Source organism: Serinus canaria, chromosome 4 (genome assembly GCF_022539315.1).
Source record: "Serinus canaria isolate serCan28SL12 chromosome 4, serCan2020, whole genome shotgun sequence".
NCBI classification, from domain to species: Eukaryota; Metazoa; Chordata; class Aves; order Passeriformes; family Fringillidae; genus Serinus; species Serinus canaria.
The window spans coordinates 46,162,839-46,185,886 of record NC_066317.1 but is presented as its reverse complement, the minus strand read 5'-3'; the positions used below and the strand labels follow the sequence as shown (position 1 = coordinate 46,185,886).

The 23,048-nt window shown below is 38.5% G+C and overlaps 1 protein-coding gene across 1 annotated transcript in view; it reads left to right on the top strand.

Moving 5' to 3' along the window:
- GABRB1 (gamma-aminobutyric acid type A receptor subunit beta1) overlaps positions 1–23,048 on the top strand; it is a 103,488-nt gene that overhangs the window by 67,659 nt on the left and 12,781 nt on the right. The window contains exon 5 of the mRNA XM_050974110.1: positions 11,261–11,343. Within this exon, the coding sequence (XP_050830067.1) occupies positions 11,261–11,343 (83 nt within the window). The remainder of the gene's footprint in view (positions 1–11,260; positions 11,344–23,048) is intronic.

The following is a 23,048-nucleotide window of genomic DNA, read 5'->3' as shown; positions in this document are numbered from 1 at the left end:
TGTGTGGCTTCATTAAAGAACATACAAACAGAATTAGCTTTATTCCATTTGATTAACACATACACTTAAAAAAAAAAAAAAAAAAAAAGCCCAAACCCACAGACATTACAGGACTGCAAGAAGAGTAAAATACCAAAAAATAATTTTGTCTAACCAAACCAACAAATTTCAGGCTAAGTACATATTAGAACAATTGCTGTAACTCACAGATCATCAGTATTTTCTTTCCTGAAAAACTCATCTAAAATATTTCAGCCCATACTGTACTCACTACCTCCTCCATTCTGCAGGTACAGCCATTCAGAGCTCTGTGTAATTAAACTGCCTGGGTTATAAACAGCAGCCTCTTCCACAAGTGTTTTGTACCCATATAATTTCAATCTTGTGGTTGTGAATGATAGACATAAAGCTTCATTTCCAGATTAATCTTTGAGGATATTTTGTAGGTCTCCCTATAAGCTGAAAAAGTTTTCTCAATGGCAATGGGAGTTTCTATCTTTTGTGAGCATTGAGGTGATGGCTGTTTGATATATATGTATGAGCTTTCACTCACTAGTGATCTTTTATTCCATTTTTAATTCCTTTTTTCTCTTATTTCCAAGTGGCAAAATGTCAGGCTTATGTTTAAGATGCCAGTGAAAATATCAAAGCTTTTTCTTAAGAAAAAATCAAAGGCCTGCATGCTCACAAGATTATAAGAAAATCTGCCTGAATACTGCACAGTGCTCTTCAGGACTTTTTGCTTTCATGGGGAATAACTCAATCTTCTGCTACACTCAGTCACCTGTAGGAAATTTTATCAGTATAAGCAAATTATTTGCTAAATTGAAGAGCTATTAACATACTCAAAGAGAAAGTCATGGCCATAGCAAGAGGAGTTTAAAGATCAAAGGAAAAAACTTATCACAGTTCTCCTCAGTATGCCAGGTATGCACTTTGTGTAAAGGTAACAATAAGTAAAATGGATATGTAAATATTTTCCCTTCCTAAACATCTTTTAATTAGATGCAGAAAGTAGTAGAAGATGCAATATAAGAACTTTAAAATGTAACATTTCCAAACCCATTTTTAAACCCTTCTCCTATAAAGGTTTCAAACTCCATCCTTGGATACAAAAATAAGGCATTCATTGAAGAAAAATAAATCATTCTCTGAAACCACTGGACACTAAACCTTAGCAGTAGTATGTTATTTAGATACTAGACTGGAGAATAATAGCAAAAAATTATACAGGGTGGAAAGTATAGGGATGAGAGTTTCAAAACACTACAGGTTGACACAATGACTTTTCTACATTTTTATTAGTTTATCCTAATGAAAGAATGCCCATGTAATTTATTGTGACTTACATCATCAAAAACAGTTCAGGGAAGAACTTCTGACCTATGAAATTCAACAGAAAATATGACACAGTAGTCAAGGAGCAATACCATACTGTATTATCCTCTTGTCCTATGAGAAGGATTAAGAAAAAAAAAAAAAGAGAAAAAAATTTTATCTAAAAATTCTCCTTAACTACTCATATAACATAAGCAGAAAAGTTGGTCTGTTTTATAAGTTTCAGTCTTAATGCAGTATTTTAACATTACGGTAAAGAGCATCTCTGTCAACGAAGAAAATTTTTACTTTGTCTGTCCTTATAAACATTGCATAAATAAAGGCACAGTAGCATTAGAAAGAGTCTATTGTACTGTGCTCTTAAAGCTAAAGATAGAAGAAACAGGAACAACAGATACTGACTGTGAGGAATCACACGTCAACTACTTGTAGAAATCAAATGCAGATGTGTTGCTAGGAGAGAACAAGAGCCTGCAGAGTCTGAGCCTGCAGAATAATAAAGATCACAGAATCACATAATATTCTGTGTTGGAAGGGACCCACAATGATCATCAAAGTCCAACTCCTGGCCCTGCACAGTTCAGCCCCAAAAATCACACCCTGTGCCTGAGAGCACTGTCCAAATGCTCCTTGAACTCTGTCAGGCTTGGTGCTCTGAGATTACTCAAGGCAGGAGGAAAAAAGTATCTGTTCTCCCCAGCCCCCCAAAAATCCCAAACAAAAGAAAAAAACCAAGCAAACCAAAACCAAACAAATTTAAAAACAAATATGAAACAAAACAAACAAACAAAAAAAAAACCTAAACCAGCAGCTATTTTGCCCAAGCACATCCTGAAGCCTTCCAAACCAGGCTGCATATGGAAGATATTGCCTTGTTTCTGCTCCTGCCAAAGAGGTGTGTCTCAGTATGCTGGGGTCTATTTTTTTTTTAATTTTGAAATAAACAACAAAACAAACAAACCAAAAGGTCACCATACCAGATAATACAACATTACTGCTGCTATGTAGCAGACTTGTATTCTCTCCTGAGCAGGGTGTTTTGGTCAGTGGATATTATCTGCACCTTTCTAGCATTTAGTCATTTTTAGAAGGATTGCATACAGGCATTGAAAAAGTTACAGATTTATCAACCTTTTTTTTTTTAATTAAAACCAGATTGAAAACCAGTTATCTGACTTTATTTCTCTCTTGAACCTTCGTTTATGCTAAGCACTTCCCATCTGGCTTGCTCTTTTTCTTGCAACATACTTGCACTGTCAAACTAAATTACTATTTGCAGTAAATTTCAGCTCCAAATCTAAGGCACTTTTTATTGAAGTATCTTGGTTGCCCTGGTATGGTTATAGGCCTCTTGGGATTTATATTGTAAAATTTATTTTCATTCGTTTATTGCTGTGCCGTAAAAATTCTCATTGCACTAAAATTTGGCTAAGAAACATCAAATACACAGCTTTTTATTTTTTAAATATTTAAAAGGTTTTACACTGAAAATTGTGGTGATTTTTTTATTATTATTCTTGATATTTACAAACATCTTCATTCTTCCACCATTCATCTTCACTCTACTCTGAGCTATTTCTGATGCACTACGTTGAACAGAATAATGGTCTCACATTATCTTTTAAATGAATGTATCTGGCTTAAGGTTTTGATTTTAGAAGGTTCTAATTCAATCAGAGCAACATGTTTGCTCACAGACCTTTTGTCTTGCCACCTCTCTCCTCATCTCCCCCATGTATGAGCTCTCCCTTTCCCATTGCCTCCTATTGCCACTGCTCTGCTGGAGCTTCAGGTTCTTCACTTGGAAAAATTCAGCAAGTCAGCTTGTCTGAATTTCAGGAAATTAGCCACCCCATCCCTATTCATGATAGTCCTAAGCAGCTATTTAACTGTCTAACTATGTAGCTGAAGCAGAATTCTGGGAAGTGAAAGACTGTTCGTTAAGGGTTTAAGCAAAACGTGATGACTTTACTGACAATTACTTGGAGCGTCAAGGTAAATCTCCCAAGACTACTGAAACGTGATGTCTCCTTCTGCAAAATATTTTCATGCCCACAGCAGTCTAATTGAAAATTATGTAACCTTTGATACACTCCTACTTTGCACTGACTGTAGAAGTCAGTGTTTTCTGTAGAAAAAAATACAGGGGAAAAAAAGTGACCTACAGCTCTGGCAGCAAATCTTAGGACATGAAATACAAAAGCACAGTGTTCCTATAAGCATTCAATAGCACGTGCCTCACACATCTGATCACATCTATTTGCATTCAGAAGTGAGGTTAGAGGTGGGAATGATACCACCAGCTTCCATTTTACAATAGAAATCGGAGTAAGGAACAGAGAATCCTGCTTGAAGACATCAGTGCCACAGGCAGTTCTTAGGCAGTATTGTCCCATACATCACAACACCATTACCACAGGGTGCTGCATCTGAAAGCCTTCAACACAAAACACATGTGCCCCGAGTTCTGCAAGAGATTTCTGAACCTGGAATACTTTAAGGAAGATCAGCAGTGACCTTTTCCAGTAAACAACCCTTCATCATTCAAACAAACAAACCAACAATAAAAAAAAAATCAAAGGAAGCAGATACAAGGAAGAATAAACAGCAAATCTATAACAGGTTTCAGATTCACAGTCAGTTCAGTCTAGCAGAAGATCATTTGACCATTGCATAGCTTTGTAGGCACAAAACAGGTGTGATAAACTAGTGCCTGGGTCATGTTAAAGAATCCTAATTGAAGCAAAGTGAAATGACCACAACAGCAAGACCAGGCATGTACTTACTCCAACCATCACATCCTGCATTAGACTCAGTAACTGTTTGGGCATATAAAGACACAGTCACAAACCATTCTTTCTCTCCTCAGTGAGTGTCACACTGTGCTCCATGGCTTGCCCCTGCCTGAGACTGAGTGGATACCTCAGGATTAGGCTCTACTGCTGAGACAGATGGGGAGCATTCTTTAAGTTTTGACTCTCCCAGGACTTCTGTCTCAGACAATGCTCAGGCAGCTTACCAGCAATGAGCTGACCATGGCAATTCACTGGTGGTGAATATTCCCACTGACATGGGAATAACGACAAAATTCATTGTGTGGGAGCACTGCCTTCATCTGTTCTTCATCATTAATACTCTCTTCTGATATGGTGCATGGGGCCCAACTGATGAAAGGATTCAAGATCAATAGTCAGTTCAGGCAAATTCTGCCTCATTTGTCTTGGCTGCTGTTGAGTTGATATAACTGGGGAAAATAAGAATGAGATAAGGAGTGTCTCAGAGGACCTACAGGACAACATGGCAGCCCAGGCAGACAACTCAGTAGCTTTTGGGGAGAGCATGTGAGAATGGAAAGAACAGTAAGAGCAGTCATGTTTTCATTAAGTTGTTATTTTTTTAGCATTCTTATTTTAAGCCAATGCAATTGATTGATTTGACACCCTGCAGATTACCTTTTCATGCCTGTCTTTTGCTTGAAAACAGACATTTGTATTTACACCTCAGAGAAAACCCAATATTCCTCTTCTACATTTGACAAGTCTATTCACTCTCAGGAATGTTACTAGCTACACAGGGAAAGACAAACCCAGAATGATTCTTCCAGGTCTCATCACAAATCCATGACCATTACTATGCCACAGCACTAGTCAGTGCTACTATTAGTCATTTCTTCTAGTTTTTCCAATAGTTTGTTGTGGTTTTATTGGGGGGTGTTGTCATTGACCACTGCAGCTCATTTTATCTTAAAAGCAATGTTTCAGCCTTTGAAAGGCATTGCAAAATTTTATCATGTGTCCCTTTCTGGCTGCAGCTGTAGTAGCTCAAGTCCTTGATACCTGAGGCAAATGACGTTATCGCTGAGCTGCTCACATTTTGTTCAAGGTTCAATGTGGGCAACTAAAGGGACAAAGATGAAGGAGAGGCAAATCAAGCAAACACTCCTAAGTTCGGGTATTGATAAAATACAGTAGAAAGCCCATAGTCTGACCCATTTTTCCCTGCCTAACCTTTGTGCAACTTAAGTATAACAGGTCACTTTACCCAATATTATAAAGGTCTTTGAGCTGTGTATTTCTCTTTACACATCTTCCTCAAGGTGCTTTTTATTTTGGTATGATTATTCAACTGTACTATTTATTTTGTCATGATTACTCAACTGTACTATTTCTGTGAGCAAGACCAAAAGGAAATGTGTGTTGTACTTTTTAAGCTAAATCATATAAAAGCTTTCTTTATAAACTTGAGTGTTATCTCAAAGTATGCAGTCTACAGCAGTGACCTAGCAGTTGACAGCTTGTCACCTTAGAGTCACGGATATATGTCCTACTGGGAAAATTAGCTAAAATATAATAGTTTCCTAATTTAAAAAAAAAATGAAAAGTTTTCACATTTTAATGTACTCATATCCAAAACTAAGGATCCGATATTGCAAATTTTTTCTCAGCTTCTAATGAGATCTGTGAAAGCCTTATTATTTAATCACCTTTTTAATCGCCAATTTTACTAATACTCATAATTCCTTTTTTTAATAGAATTTAATAGACTTTAATGGAATGTGACAAGACAAATGACACACAGGCTGTTGAGCACAGATTTCCCAAGTGCACAAAGCATTATATCAAATACCCAATACCAAACCAATAATGCTGATGCTCAATGTACATCCTACAAGTAGCCTGCTCCAGGCAGTAGAATTTGGGCACGTTTCCAGGTGCAGAGAGGACATTTCTCCCAGGGTCAAGCACTCAGGCTGTGCTTGGAAATGTATGGTGTCAGCAGGTATGATAGCTATAAACCTTGTACATGGTTTGGGCAGAGAAAAAATTGGCAGATTACATATATTTTTATTTCTGCCTTCCTCTATTCCTTCAATAACTCTCCTTACAAGACATCCCCACACAAACATCAAAATTCTTCCAGTTTCAGAAAAATTAAACCAGTTACACCAAGGATACAGATCTGGGTTCTGATGTTCCTAGGGGACTAAGTTCCCTGATACCAGTAAAGTTAAATTAACACTGATTTAATAAAAGCAATTTTTTACCTGGAATATGAAAGTCTACTTTCAGCATGTACTAGAGCCCTAGCACCTACAGTGGTTAAGAGAAGCATGTTTCTTCTTTATTTGATTTGAAGATTTCATTTAGCTTTTAAGGAAAAAAAATTACTCCATCACAGTTCATATTCTCATGTACATTTATAATTTATGCTCTGTTGACTGACAGAAAAAGAACAAACATATTAAAATTTGATACCTGACCTGCAAATGAAGGAAACATTTCACAACAGAATTTGCATTGTTTAGCTCTCATCATCTTCACATTTAATTATTATTGCTGTCTTATGCATCTATTTCTTGTCCAAGAATTGAGGAAATTGTCTAAGTACTGAACCATAAATCTACTTCCTCTATTCATTCTGAACTTACTTTAACTGCTCATTGATGATTTTACTCTTTAAAATACTAGTGTAGTAATAAAATACTACACTTTAACATTTGTTCCTATAAAACCTGGTGCTCTGCAGGGAAATCTCTGACAGTATTATTTAAGGAAGTCAGTTTTGAAAATACTGGACATCAGTGGCTTTTTTTTTTTTGTCATTTTATCTTATATTTAGCAAAAAATAACTTGAATAATCTTGAATGTTCTTACTATAGTAAGAATAAGATATTCAGAGAATAAGGCATCAAAGTAAAAGCTAAGCAGCAGATTTAATAACTTGAACCCCAAGCCACAATTTCAAAAAATTGAATCAGTTGATTTTGCTTTTATGCAAATACTATTTATCTTGCCTGTTGGCAGTTCAGACTTCATTCCATCTCAGAATGTCTGAGTACTGACAAGAGTGAAATTAAGTAGCATAATGAAATATCTCCACCTAACTGCTTGTCTTCTTTGCATAATCCCATTTTTGGAATTTGTAGCCAAATTATTCTAAAGAATGTAAGGACAGTAGAATAAAAGACACTGTACAAACAAAATAAATTTCCCAAACACCTCAACTTAAAATGTATTTTAAGAATGGAAAGCCTGGAAGAAACACATCCTACTTTGAGATATAAATAGTTCTGCTTCAACTGTAGGATTAATCCTCCACTTAAACATTTACAAAGCCTCATGATATTCTGCCGTTGCCACAAACTTGTGCCGAGGGCCTTTCAGGTCTAATCCTCTTGAACACGGGTTTGTTGGAGCTTTGCCCTATCTTCAGAATACTGCAATCTCCTTCCTGCCATTACACCCCTGTTTTCTGCATTTGAATGAGTTTATTTTTAAGCTTCTGGTGCATGTGCAAGCCATCAGTTACTTTCTCCACCCAGAGAGAGTGCAACCACTAACAGGTCTGGGATTTATTTATTCTGTTTATAATAAGAGTCTTGATTTTATTTTCATCAAGACAACAATTACCATGATTTCATCTGGGTTTAATTTATCTGCTTAAATAAGTTTTGTGGTTATCCAGAGCATAGTGCCATTAACAATTTTACACAGCTGAGCTCTATCAAGAGTGAGAAACATGCTTGAAAGGCAGATTTATGAACTACAGGTAATGAAGGTTACTGCATCCTGAAACACGCCTGCAATTACATGCAGCGGTTTTCATTGAAACTTAAGATTCCCAATAAAGTTTAAGGCACCTCCAGCTTTAGGAGGGACCATATTGTGTTAGCAGGCTGATGGATAAGACAGTACAGAATTACAATGTCAGGGGAAAAGATTATGTAGAATATTTAAATTTAAGATACAAACAATTGCATTAATTACTATTTCACTATCAATTTGCATTGATGATGTAAAGAATAGCTAATTGCTGTTGCTTCTGTAACTTATATAAAATATGCAAAACTGCAGAAGTAGTACAGATACCCTGCTGTTAGGAATAACTGATCATTCAAACTCTGGTTATCACAAATGAGTGGTTAGGATGACTCAAAAATCATTGTCAAATATATTAGCAAAAGAAGGTTTAATATAAATTTGTACAACTTTACAAATTGGAAAGGGGACTCTTTTCCTTGGTACACAGATGAAGCATATAAATGAAAATCAGATTAGAATCAGTTTAGAAAAGTGTAAGGGTGCAGAAGAGGGTGCCTGACTCATTACAGATCCAAGATGGCAACATTCTTGCTATTCTTGCTATAGTGTGTTTCAATCACTTCACACAGACAAACATCTACAGACACAATGTCTGTGTCTAAATAAATTTACAAATTTAAAATTACCCTCATATCCAATTAAATACTCGTATTAAATACCTTGTCATTTCTCTGTGTGTGAGACTTGAGCCTTGAGAGGTGGGGGTGTCAGTGTGGATCCCACCGTGAGTTTTCAGTGACGGTCCAGCAAGTATAGCAAAGCTCTGAGAGGTGTCCCTCTAAGAGAGAGGTGCATCCACTGCAGTCCAGAAGAGCTCAAAGGGCAGCTCCTAGAACAGCTGCTTAGAGGGTCACAAAATGCTAAGCTTTAGTCATTAGTGAGTTTCTATCCTGGCTGCAATCCAAGCTGGTAATTACTGGAGTTTCTTAAAAACGATGGTACGCCTCCACTCAGGCTGCAATTCAGGTAAATAATGTTCCAAGGCTGTCAGAGGATGACTGATTATCTCCTGTTCCCCTCCTTGGGGAGGCAGCAGAAGTCCCTGGTACAGAGAGTGCCACCCCCACCTTAGCCATGCAAGAATTTGTGGCACGGTCAAGGTACACTTCACCCCTCAACTCATTGCCCCTCAACTCATTGCCCAAGGCCTGGTGGGAGTCCCTGAGGTCACAGAGCAGCCTGAGGAGGTAGCAGGGGGACTGCAACCTCACTACAGTGGTTCAGAAAAAACTCTGGTTGATACAGGTGAACTAAATTACCATAAAGGCCAATTTATTAATTGGGAACAAAACATTTTCCTATGAAACCTTCATTAAAAAGCATTTAACTGTGACTAATGTTAGTATATTGTTATGTGTGATCTTAAGCATTATTAAGCAGGTGTCTGACAAACAAGTGTCTTCTCAGTGCCTCTCAGTGAAGTATAATTGATACATGGCTAATCTAAATGACATCCTACTGCAGCTGAAGACCTTTTTTATGGCAAATGCATGTTAAGACACATGCATTTCTATTTAATGTGACAAAATCAGCCTGAAAAAAAGTTTAAATGTACCATTTTCATGGTACTTTACATAGTATTCCAGAGTAGTTTCATGGGCTGGTTCTTATTACAGTCCTTGCTAGATGTTCCTCACACCAGATATGACAGATGGATTTTGTAGACTTAGGAAATGTTGAAGCATGTCACAGTAATAAAGCGTGTGGCATTTTTTTCCTTTTTAATTTCTGACAATTCAATGACAGCAAGGATTATCACCCCAATACAGCATGTAAATGCACTTGACTTTCAGCACATCAAAAGTAAAATCTCAAGACGTGCTCCTCTGGTATTCATTAACATGGAACTGGAACAATCAGGATCAATCCAGATCAAGAAAAGAGGTTATCTGCCTTTATCTATATAATATAGAAATCTTTGGAGAGAGAAGGAGAGAGACCAATAAAATTAGAAGCCAAGTTTGTCCATTCACAACTTCAAAAGTTTTATAAGCATTTAAGAACCCATCTGTAACCAAAAAAAAAAAAAAAAAAAAAAAAAGCAAATGAAGGTTTTAACTCACTTGTCTTTCTCAAAGGGAGCTTTAAAATTTGATCCCCATCCTCATGAAGTCATTTAACCTTCCTCCCTTGCAGTCACAGACTTATCAGCAAATATTTTTTAGATGTTCTGGTGATTTATGGTCTAACAAGCGAGAGGAACTGCCTTGCAAAAAGTCTTAGGCTGTGGAGAATACCTTTAGAGACCAAATACCAGCTCATGTGCCCTCTAGAAGAAGTAAGGATCTGAAGCATCCAGCCTGCAATCACAGTTACTCTCAATGTTCATGAAGTAACCACTGTACAATGTTATATTTCACTAGTGTTTGATTGCCTCATGCCTTTCAGAGGTGATCCACTTACATAGTAATGCTACTGATATGAGCTAACAATAAGAACGAAGTAGTATCAGCATGGATGAGAATACACCTACTACCAGACAAAATAAAACAGCAGTAAGTGACACAAATGGAAACAGAAAGATCCACCATATGAGATAGCAATCACACATTGCTGACCAGATTTGAAGATGTCTCATTGATACCATTGCAACGATGTCAGGTAGAAATCTCACTGAATGTTCTTCAAAACACTGTACACTTTTACACAGAAACTTTTGAGTCAACATCCTCTCTACAATACTCAGCATATAGTTGTATGCTTTATGCTGTAACCAGTATACTGTACTGAATAAATTAATCATGCTTTACAAGCTCTATAAAGACTGTCTGTATTGTAATTGCCAAGACCCCCATGGCAGGAAGGAATGATGAATCTGACTCCATGTTCTCAGAAGGCTAATTTATTATTTTATGATACTATATTATATTAAAGAATACTAAACTAAACTATACTAAAGAATACAGAAAGGATACTTACAGAAGGCTAAAAAAATAATAATGAAAACTTATGAGTCTCTCCAGAGTCCCAACACAGCTTGACCCTGAATAGTCATTGAGTCAAAACACAGACCAGAAATCCAATGAAACAATCACTTGTGATAAACAATCTCCAAACACATTCTACACGAGCAAAGCAGAGGAGAAGCAAATCAGATAGTTATTGTTCTCATTTTTCTGCGGCTTCTCAGCTTCCCAGCAGAAAAATCCTGGGTGAAGGGATTTTTCAGAAAATGTGAATGTGACATGCATGCCAGGAATCCAAGTGCATACCATTCTGTATTTCAACAAACAGAAAACCCATTATAGAAAATCTTGTCATCTCAAACAAGGAAAATGTGGTTTCAAGTCTCATTGGTTTTTCTCACCCTCCTCTTACAGGATCACAACAACAGCTGCTTGCATGATGGATCTACGCAGATATCCTCTGGATGAACAAAACTGCACACTAGAAATTGAAAGTTGTAAGTTACTGGAGGGAAAGGGTTGGCCAAATGACAGCTGAGAATTGAACCACGTTCACAGGTTAGGCAAAACAGGAGCAATTTGTTCAAATACTATGGGTTCAGTGAGCTTGCACACTGAACATACTAAATGTATTTCTGTAATACACAAGCCAAAATGTGTTTCACTCACAATACTGGTTGATCCAAGCTTGTAAGATGTCTTTCAAAATCTCTTGACAAGGAAGGAAGGAGGGTATTTTTTGAAGATTAGCTCAGAAGACAGCAGTCAAGCCCTGTCCATCTTCAGTGCCTAAGCACTGCTGAACCTGGATTAATTACTTCACCTTAGCACATTCATCTCTAACATCAGGATTGACATCTGTTCCACGTGGTTGTGGCAGGATTGATCAATTGCTGTTACCAAATCATTTGGAGGTTATAAAAAGAAATAACTTGATCCTTCAACACAAAGGTTAATGAGAGCTTTGTCAGTGTCTTCCATGAGCACGGGAACACAGCATGTATTTACAAATTTTTGTTAGTGTCGCTTTATTTTATGATGGTAGCTGTTAGAGAAGTGCCTGTGAAGGCTTTTGAAAAGAATCTTTATTATACTGGCCATGTAGCTTCCCTTTCCAGTGTTTCCCATCACACTACTGATCCCCCCAGTCACTTTCTGCTTGTTCAAAACTCAGTCTGAGTGTCACAATCCACCACTTTACAGGACCTAAGAAGTTGCTTGTTACAATGCATGGTTGTCTTCCCATAGTTGGGCTTTGCAGTCCCCTGCCTATTTTTGGCACAAAACAATTTTCTTGCTTGCTGCTCTTTGGCTCATCTTTTGGCTTAAACTTATTAAGGTATGTAATGGATGCTTTTGGAGAATGAGTCAAATCTTGATTTTCAAAATATAGTGCAAAACACTACTCCTCAGTCACTTTTCCAGCTGATTAGCAGAGGAAACAGATATCTATACAATACCACAGCAACCAAAATGGATGACAATAGTGAAGTTGCCTTCATATTGAACACTTACCTAGTTTATTTGTTGGGAGGTAGTTGATTTGAAGTCACCCATCTCAGTCATGACTGAAGATGATGAAAGTAGGTAAGCATTTATCACCTAGCATATATCAGCCCAAGTGATGAAATTAGACTGATACTTTACTGGTTTGTACCTCTCTTTTCACAAGCTTTCACATAAATTAAGCTTTGTAAGGATAAATGTTTGATGAGAATGGATTTAGTACTACCACTGAGACCTCATCAAGAATCAAGATTAGCATCAGATGGAATAAGCAATTAAAATGCTAACACAACCAGGGCTGAGAGAATACCATGTAATTCATGTGGCCAGTCACACATGCCCAAAAGAAAATTGCTTTTCAGACCTTTTGAACACTTGTATAAATAATTCATGTCTCCAGAGATACATATGTTGGTATGTTAAGACTTGTGCTGATCACAATTTGCAACAGTTCAAAACTGGAGAGTCGGTTTCTTCTCATGAGTGTTTAGGTCAGTTCTACTAACAATGGAGTGATTTTCCAAAAGCACAGATGTGCTTACCTGCTACTGGAAGCCCGCAAGTAGTAGATGTGCCAGGGGCACTGGTGTCTTTGACAACTATCCACCTAAAACATACCTTCTAATGCACCACAGTTCATCTCATCTGCACGTCTAAAATTCTTGAAAATTATTGATCATATGTCCTGGGATGCCCTAAACCAGGACATCATATTTGGATGACTAGAGTTCTGAATGGCAAGCTGCCAGCTCCTTTCTTAGGCATTTGAGTGCAAGTAAGCCATTTGTCCAGAGTACTCTGCACTCAGTAGTACTAACTAGTCCCCTTGAGAGTAATGAGGGGACAGAATGAAATAGGGTGAATAAAAAGCTGATAACCATGACCACGGCTTCTCTGCTCATGTCATGTGTGTTTGGCATGTGCCATTTGCTTCCATGACAGAACCAGTTTAAAAGACTCCCACCCTCAAGCCCTCCTTCCAGCTCCTGCATCACCCTTCAGCTACTGAGCTTCTGTTCTCTTTCTACTGTGCCAGTATAGAATGTTCACAGAGCTAGGTTGAAAATGAAACAGTTCATATTTTTTTTAGTTAAAAAAATATCTCTTTGATAGAAAGCCTTATCCACTGCAATTTTGGGACAGACAGGAATTCAGTAGACCCCAGGACAGAACTACTCCTTAAGTAAAAGGGCCAGGGAAGGTGGTGCTGTAGTCACTAAGCAAGTCTCTAAATCACTAAGCAAGTCTGCAACAACGAGCACCATTTCTCACCACTAGACAGATACTGTGCAGAATGTGCACTGCCAAACCCTTTTCAAAGCACTGGAAAGTGAGCTTGTTCATCTTTATACTGTGCACAGTTTTGTGGCTTAACCCATGTTGCACCAGCTTCCAGAGCAGTACTTTGTACTGTGAGAGCTACAGGACTTCCTTCATTCCCAAAGGCTGAGAGGAAATCAGCTTCTCAGAGAGTCCCAGAGTGCTTCCCCATTTCTAGAACAAGCAAGCTGGAGACACATTTTCCCCTCCAAAACCTGAATGCTCCCCAATGCATCCACAACAGCTGTGCAGCTGTGCAGCACTGCCACAGAGCACCAATGCTGAAGCACACACAACCTGACTCTCTTTTGGGTGAGCAGAAAGGCACTGAGTCATTTCACCTCATAGGGATGCTGTGGTAATTAGCCAAAGACAGACCCTGAAAACCTAAAGTGATAAGAATTGTTCCTTAATACTTAACAGTGAGTAATTTCAGGCAATGCAAATAGCAGCAAAAAAGCTGTGTTGCACAGGAATGGAAAAGAGCACAAGGAACCAAATGCTGCACTATTATCAAACCTCTCCAGCAGCACAGCAAAGGCATGGATAATGCATGCCTATATTGAGCCAGCAGATTATTTTCATATTTCCAGCTTTCCTAAAGCTATCTTACAGGACTGCAGAAGCTATGTATGCATGGCTGACAACGAAAGAAATGTATACATTTAGGAGGGGAGCATTTTGACTGCACATGTTTCTTCACACACATTTTTCACAGCTTTACCCAACCAGTTCACCTTACTCCAAATTCTGCAGTGGAAGATGGGGAGACCATATCAGACATTTTATACCTGTTCCAGTGTCTAATACCATGATGGCCACTGGAAACTTCTGTGTACAGAATCAAGGGATTTTATAACTGGAACTGCTTCATCAGTGGAGCTGGGATCTTTAACAATCCATTTCTCACAGATTAGCATATACTGGGAAAGAGGAGACTTAATACTTGGCTGGAGGTTACACACTTGGCACTCTCACATGAGCTCTGATGGCTGTCAGCTTGGCAATTTAAGATGTTAAATCCCCCAGCTGTTAGTTCTGCTGTATCAGGTAGCCTTTGGCAAAGGCTACAAATGCTGTGGCAGTTCAGAGCCCAGTGCCTTGGCACAAGTCCACTGTTCCTGGCAGCAGCCACGACAGGCTCTGGACTAGCGTGGGTGCAGACACACAGCTGATAAAGGAGCAAGCAGAAGGAGGAGGCAAACAACCAGGGATGGTAGTATCAAAATGCTACAATTATATTGTCTGTCAGAGACTTCTGACTGTGTACATCTGCCCCACTCTAGCATCCTTCTTTACAAGTACAAGTGCTAACCTCACTGCACTACCTAGAGGGTAAGACAGAATACTGTTATTGTTTTAATATTCTTTGTCCCTCTGAGGTTGCCAGTATCACAGTAACAGCAGGATCTTGTGGAGTGAGCTTGCACCTGGCTTTCAGTCATCAGAAAAAAATGTGTGCCGACAGCATCACTCTTACAATAAATTAAATCCCCATTTGGGGTTTTACTTACAGCATCTCACAAACTTCAGTGAAATGTGTTTCACTGTCACAGGAGAGGGAGGGACCAGCTGTGCTCCAGTTTGGCAAAGTTATTTACTTATTGGCAAGCTACTATGTGTTTTACAATAGGTCAGAGCTGACTATCAAAACTGTCCCTTTGGACTCAAAAATCTGTGTCTCTATGACAACAGTTAATGCTGCAGCAGGATTCAGGGATCAACACTGCAACACTAAACTGTGCATTAGCCTTGTCAGCAGCACCTTTAGAAACCACTTGAATGGGTGAACTGAACAAGCCCACAGAAACCTGAACAGAGATACTTGGGGAAAAGAGGAAGATTTGTTCAGTTGGCTACAGTATAAGAAATGGCAATTCTGTTTTAATTCCTTTGTTTTATGGCTGTCCCTTCTTCATATAGAAATAGATCTAATACTAAATATATGTAATGTTTCTATGAAAGCACAACCAACTTAGAGTGATATTGAAGTTAATCAATAAAATGCTGCACTTGAACCTCTACATAGTCTGTTACCAGGAAAAAAACAACTGAGTTCATACCTAAACATTCATTATCACCTTTGTTGGCACAGAGCCATCTGAGGGAATGAGATTTGAACATATTTATCACAGATCTCTGCTTGAGACAAGATTGCATTGATCCAGGGTATGACTGCATTTAAGCTACCAAGGATGTAAGAACTTACACCTCAAACAAATAGGGATTTTTTTTTTTAGAGATGAAAAACCTGTCTTAAATCCAAGCTTTCCCATACAGCTTTTCCTTTGCCTGTCTGCAGGCACCAGATATCTAGTAATTTATTCATGGCTAGCAATAAAAATTCACTAATGAATATTGCTGTTCTTGTACCTGAGGCAGCAAGAGCTTTGAGCTGGATCCACTTATATATTGTCCCTAAAGTATCCAAAACCACTAAAAGGGCATCTGATCTCATCCTGCTTCTCACCAAGCATAACAAATTGGTTCCACAGAAAGCATAATTTCTCCTTTCTCAAAGGAGCTTCCTGCTCAGAGTATTCTAAAAGCCAGTTGCAAGACCCCTTCCCAATTAAAAAAAAAAAGGAAGGATGATGAACCCAATGCCTTTTTTAAGAGCTTCTATTTCTGACATTCCTAAAGAGGGCAGCCCCTCAGTACCACTTGCTTAGGTTTTACACATCTGTAAATGAAGAGCTTCTCTCACTCACTCTCCTGCCAGGCTGCCCCAGCTCTCCCATGAGACCTGTCAGCCATAAACCTGTTCTCTGGAATGAGTTGCTTCCCATGGCTCCTGTAAACCCTGGGGAAAAAAAAAAAAAAAAACTCATTTTCTCCACTTTGATTTGCCTCTGGTTTTTACAGCATAACACTGGGAATAAAAACCTTCTTCTGCTTCAGGCCAATTCCTTTAAGTGTTCTAAAAACATACTCAGCTTTAAATTTATTCCAGACCTGGTGAACTAAGAGGAGCAAGATAGAGGTTCCAAAGCTCAGATCATTCAAACAGTGCATCTTTCTGAGATGCGATGCAATGCAAACTGTCGGAATGAAAAAGTCAGAAGGGTTCCTGCCTGCCCATCTTCCCTTCATGTGCCAGCTGTAAGTGATAGGATGTTCTTAGCATGTCATCCTATTGACAGCTTTCCCAACTCACCAGTGTGCAGGTGAGTCTCCATCCATGCCTGCTGTACTCCCATTGCTGCCTCTGCTGTGACATGTACAAATCACCTTATTTCACAAATACTCTGCCCCTGGATCAAACACCACGTTCAAGCTCCCTCAAAGCCTAACAAAAGAATAGGCAACAGCAGGACACAGAAAAGCACATTTTATCACAGCATACTCATAAAACAAGTAAGACAGTACCATACAAAACACCCCAGCAAGAGCAGGAATGGAGATCAGCTGCCAAGTTATCCCATATACTGCCCACTGAGATAGCAGAGTGACTACTCTGGGCAACACATTTTGCAATTTGAAACTCACTTTATAATTTATTAAGGCATTCAGATAATAGAGCCTAGGTTACTCCATATACCCTATGCAGAATATACATACTGAGCTGGTATCATTGCAGATGCACTCTCAGAAGGATTGCCTGTGGAGACTCTGCATGCACACAACAATCTCTGGATCCACATTAACTTCTGACATGCCATCCTTCTGAGCTGCAGAGGACATGCTGGCAGCAAAACAAGAGAGATTTTAAAGTTACAGCATGAGCATCCACAGCAGTTGATTTAAACATCACAGGAACAGAAAGACTAGCACAGAGCTGTGAAGCTGAGCAAGTTGTTTTTTAGATACTTTGAGAGGCAGATTCACAAATAGCTTGTTGATATTGAAACTGAGAAATTAGCCAAGTAGGACTGCATGCTTCCTTTTTTTTTTTTTTTTTCACATCAAAAGTTAAAATGTATTTTTGGCTCAGTTTGTGTCATTCCTTACCACTCATCTTTTAAGTCAGCCACTGAGCTAAAATAATTCATTCTTCACAGCACACTAGTGTTAAGCCACAGTGACTGCTCTGTTTCCACACTTTGGAAACATTTCTTTCCCCAGAGGACTATAAATCAGTTATGTTACTTTCAGAATGTATTTTTACACTGCACGCAAATTTACAAGTTACTCAGATGCAGATAGTTTAGTCTATATGACTTTCACATTTTATTTTCAAAAAGATGGATAGCTTGTCTTTATATGGATGCATAGATTTTAATAGCAAATATTTGACATTCAACAATTCCAGAACATGAGCATATGAAATTAGCAAAGCTTGGACTGTCTTAAACACTTTTTTTTATTACACACAGAAGAATGCAGAGTTATTTTCACCGACTGCTCTTCTTGTTTAGTGTCATCTCAGTAATCTCAGAGGTCCCAATATGTGACCCAGGGTGTCCCCTGGCAACCACAGAGTACAGGAAAGCTGGAGCTGAGTCACTTCCCAGCCTCATCAAGTCAAAGTCTTCAGCCTCTGACACACATCAGGCCAGGGGAACAGCAAAAGGAAAAGCTTAGCTTGCTTTAAAAAAAATGTAAGGATTCATTTGGAGGAGGGGCTGACTTCTCCAGAAGCAGCTGTGCTCTTAGATGAGTCTGTATTTTAGAACACTTAAAGGAATGCACCTGGTAATATAACAGTCTTGGAAGAGCTGGTGTACTGTGCTTTGAGACAATACAGCTGTTCTTGAATGGCACAGCCATAAGTATTGTTTATATATTTCAAGACAATGTGTCTTCTGCCAGGGTGTGAATTGCTGTATAAAAGAAAAAAGCCCAGAACAAACTGGAAAATTCTGGTACTCATGGATTTCTTTCAGTTTGTGAAAATGAAGCCTTTCCCCCAATGCATCTTTATTTACAGGTATTATAAATCTTGAGAAATTATCTGCTCAGTGCCTATCCCTTCTCTGTCTTGATCTATATGTATGACTTCTTGACACTGCAGTAATACAAACAACAAAACACAATGCCTCAAATCTCAGTGGAAAGATGACTTATCTTAAACTTATCTTACAACTTATCTTAAAACGCCCAAGTACAGTGGACTTGCACTTGGTTCCATGTTGGACAAAACATTTTTTTTTACTTAGAGATGGAGCAACTGAGAGGTGTTTTAAAATCTTTTGTTTCACTCCTAGTCTCATGAGAAGGGTAAGACAATTTCTTTCTACAAATCCATTTCCCACATTTCCACATTTACCTCTCTGAAAAATTTTATGCTCCTGCACTGAATAATTAAAATTTTAAAATAGTTTTCGCTGTCTCAGGTGGGAACACAATGCTGTGCAGAAATATGTGTACTTGTATAAGACATGCTGGCAGAGGTAAGAAACATACAATGTCCTGATTGATCTCCAGTGTGAGTCCTGTGGAAAGCAGAGACCCTACTGCCTTAAAGAAGAGCAGGTTTTGGCCTGACCCACTAGAGCATCAACCAGATGGACCTGGATTTCAAATGCCTTTTTCACCAAGTACAACAGCTGTATCTAAAGTTGGGCCAGTTTGCCTGGCAACAAAATGAGAGCACTTAGAAGTAGATCTTAATTAGTCAAATGAAGTAAGTGCTCAAGGGCAAGATGTGTTTACAATATGAGCAGACAAAACTGTGTACCATGCAATATTGACTGAACTAAATTAATTGAATGCTAAGCAGCTGAACCTCTGTTGCTAATGTTTACATAATGTGCTTATAAATAGTGTTGTTCCCTTTTTAACTTTGTAAAGCAACTCAAGTCAGAAAAAAACTTCTAGGATTATGGCTCAGACTGTGAGAGTTATCTATTGTACAGCAGCTCAAATGAGAAAAAAAAAAGGAAGAAACTGGTGGGGTTGAAAAAGGATTTTCATTGGACTTACAAATTCTACATAAAGTGTGCTCCTGACAGCACTGCAAGCAAGTTACCTTTGTCAGGTTCATGTGAAGGTGTGGAAGTCCTTTGAGTTAGCAAAAAAGGTGAAGGATTGCTTCAGGAGAGGGCAGGTCTCTCTCAACATGCCAAGACTTCATCCTGAGTCTAGCACTCCCAGACTGTGCTGCCAGGACTAGAGTAGAAACAATGTGTAGTCTGCATTTTGCTACTCCTGAAAATGGATATTTACTTCCTCCTCATCAAACCAGAGAGGAATAAAGGTTAGAAGAAAAAAAAAGAAAGAGGGGGAATAAAAGCGAGCAAACCTCTGCAGAAGAGGTCAGGATCTTTGGCTCACCTTTCTGCCAGTTGAGATACAGCTAGTAACCAGTAGAGTCTCCATTCAAAAGAAGAATAAGAAAGTGAGAAGCAGAAAGATCAAAACAGATTCAGGAAAAAGGCATCTCTGAATGAAAGGAAGAGAAGATGGCTGGGATTTCTGACACTTGCTACTGGAAAGAAACAAATCCTCTCTTTCCAGCTCCAAGCTCTCAAGAATAGTCTGGTACCACCTGCAAGTGAATGGCATGAAAGGCAAAGAGACTCTTTGGGTTAACCTTCTCATGCATAGCTGCTGCATTAATCACTTTTGACTAGTCTTTAGACAAGAACATGACAGTGTGACTTCAGAACTTTGGTGGTTTCAACCCCACAAGAGAAGAGGATCCAGGCAAACAAGTGAGAAATGTGGAAGCAATTAAACAATATGTTCCTCAGCATATGTAATTACCAAAGTAACTAAAGTGCCATCATAAAACTTCATGCTTCAGAGCCAAACAAACGAATTTATAAGATGAGAAACTTGCTAAAAGTCGGTAGAAACTGATGCATGATGTGTGTGTCAGAGCTGACCTGTCCTTGTACGTAAAACATGTACAATTACACAAGTGTCTGGGCTGCACAAGAGGACACCATGAACACACACTGCTCGCCTGCTTTCTGAAAAAAAAATAAAAACAATATATTACTGGTGGAATTTTTTTGATACAACAGGTCATCAAAATTATTCAAGTCCAAATTTGAATCACTGGCACTGCTCATTAAACATTTGCATATAAGGAACTTCAGAATTTTCAATGACATCTTAGCCTCTAAGCTACTATGGGCAAGCTGCTTATTACTACACAAAATGTGTGGACATGAACAAGACTTTTTAATCACAGTTTGATTTATAGGAATTACACAGAGATGTGTAGAGCAGAGGCTTTTAACATCAGGCTAAAAGTCATCACTCCAGTGATGAAAGGAAAGTGTTGTAAAGGTGAAAGAAATGAGGTGGGTAAATCAGGCTGCATTGGAACAAGTCAGACCCCTAACTGTTGTACTGTCGTAGATCAAGTGTCTGTCTTAACCATTATCTTGTCTCTGAGAGTGGCCAGCAGAACATATCAATGAAGGTACAACAGAGCCTAGGACACTCATGCTGTTATTTCCTCAGTAAGCACCTCCAGTAAGTGTTCTGCACTTTGCTACATCCAGTCAGAAATAGTATCATACTTAACAACCTGGATAGATTTTCATTTTGTGATTCTGCGACAGCTTTTGAACAAGCAGAAACTAAGGACATTCATGGCAATGAGTGATTTCTGCAGTTTATCTGTAGGGTGAATTCCCTTTTATTTCTTTCAAACTAGCCACTAGACATGATTTGTTGCTTTCTTTGTCTGGAAGTCTGATGGTCTGTAAATAATCATGTGCTCTTCAAGCTCACCATGCTAACTTAGGATCTTACAGACTTTTTATCAGCCACCTTGCCTCCAGGCTAAAGAATCTTGACTCAGACAGGTCCTTTCTTCACTGGAATCAAGTGTGTCCTTCATTCTAGTCAATTTAGGATTGCTGTTTTGGGCAAAGAAAGGAAACTCCATGAAATAGCACAATGTGAATTGGAATGTATATGGAAATGCAAACAAAGAATTTTGCATTTACTTCCCTTTCCTAATAGTTCCTTAGTTTGTTAGTTTTTGGTTGGTTTTTTTTGTTTGTTTGTTTGGTTGGTTTTTTGTTGTTTTTTTTCTCATAGCTAATGAGAATTAAATTCTAGCATGCCTTACAGGAGGTACTCTTGCACATGGAAGCCATACTAGCTAAAATATACTGATGTGTGTTTCTGATTGTTCATTGCATTACATTTATTTTAGCCTTTAAGTTCCTTTGCCATCACTGGCATAGTCCAGTAGAAGGAGCCAAACTAACTGGAAGGCATTTTCAATATAAGTTTGACTACTTATCCAGAATCTCTCATTTCCCTCTGTTGAGACACACTGATACAGACAAGTCCTGCTGTGCTAGCCATTGAACAGATATTAAGCAAAACCAAATAATGTCTCTCCCACAGGACTTTCAGGTTTGTGTCAGGTCTCACTGGCAAAAAATGATAACAAGTAAACTGAACCAACATTAAAGGTACTTGCAAATTAAGGCAAGGTTATAATTCACTCTTTGAACTAGATTAGGATCTTGCAAGAGTGACTTTATGCTGTAATAATGTTTATTTTCCTCTCCTAATGGATAGGAAGTTATGTCTCCAACTGGGATGGAATAGATTGCTGCATACATAAAATTTATTTTTATTTGAGAAAACTTCTTAAATAACTGACAATGTTTAGTACTCCAGCAAGTAAAAGTAACCAAGTTTTCATTTGAGCCAGTGTTGCTAAGGCTAACTCATAGCCCCAGGGAAAACAAAAAATATTTCTCAGTAGAAAAAAAAAAGTACACTATACATGCAAATATGCACTCAAACACAAGTGGCAGGAAATCTTTTCTCTCACCTTAATGTTAACTAGTTACACTGATTTCCAAAACACATCCTCAGATGTGTGGTGCCCCATTCACAAGTCAGATTTAAGATTAAATGGTACAATACACTTACCACTGTATGGACCGCCTTGGTGGTGTGTGGAAGGAATGAGTTGTCTTCCTGTTTGAATGTAATCATAGGAATAATAACAAAAATATGTAAAAGACATTTAGCAACAAAGACTTATATTGTTAATGTAAGACACAATCCAGGAGGAATGGAAGAGGGTTGGGGTACAGCCTCAGTCTCAGCCTGAGGACCCTGTCCTTACCCAGGGCCAACAAATTTGTGCACACAGAATTGCTGTAGCCTTTTGAAAAGCCCTGTTCTGAAGGAAGAGACCCGGCTGCTGGGTGCTGCTGCCCCCCTGCCCTGGAGAATCAGAAGGGAAAAGGGATCTGTTTGGACATCTCCATTGAATTGCTAATGATAGTGGAACCATGATTTGTATTTGTGAATGTAACACACATCCTCACTTATCCCAGAGATATTTGAGAAGTGCTGCCGTGTAAAATAGAACAGCCTGGTGACATCCCATACACTGTTAAACTTGGCTAAATCACAATGTCAGCAACATTTTTAAAAAATTCACTTTTTTTCTGTGAATAGAGAGATTTATACATAACCTATTTCTTGCCGTGTGTATATACTTACT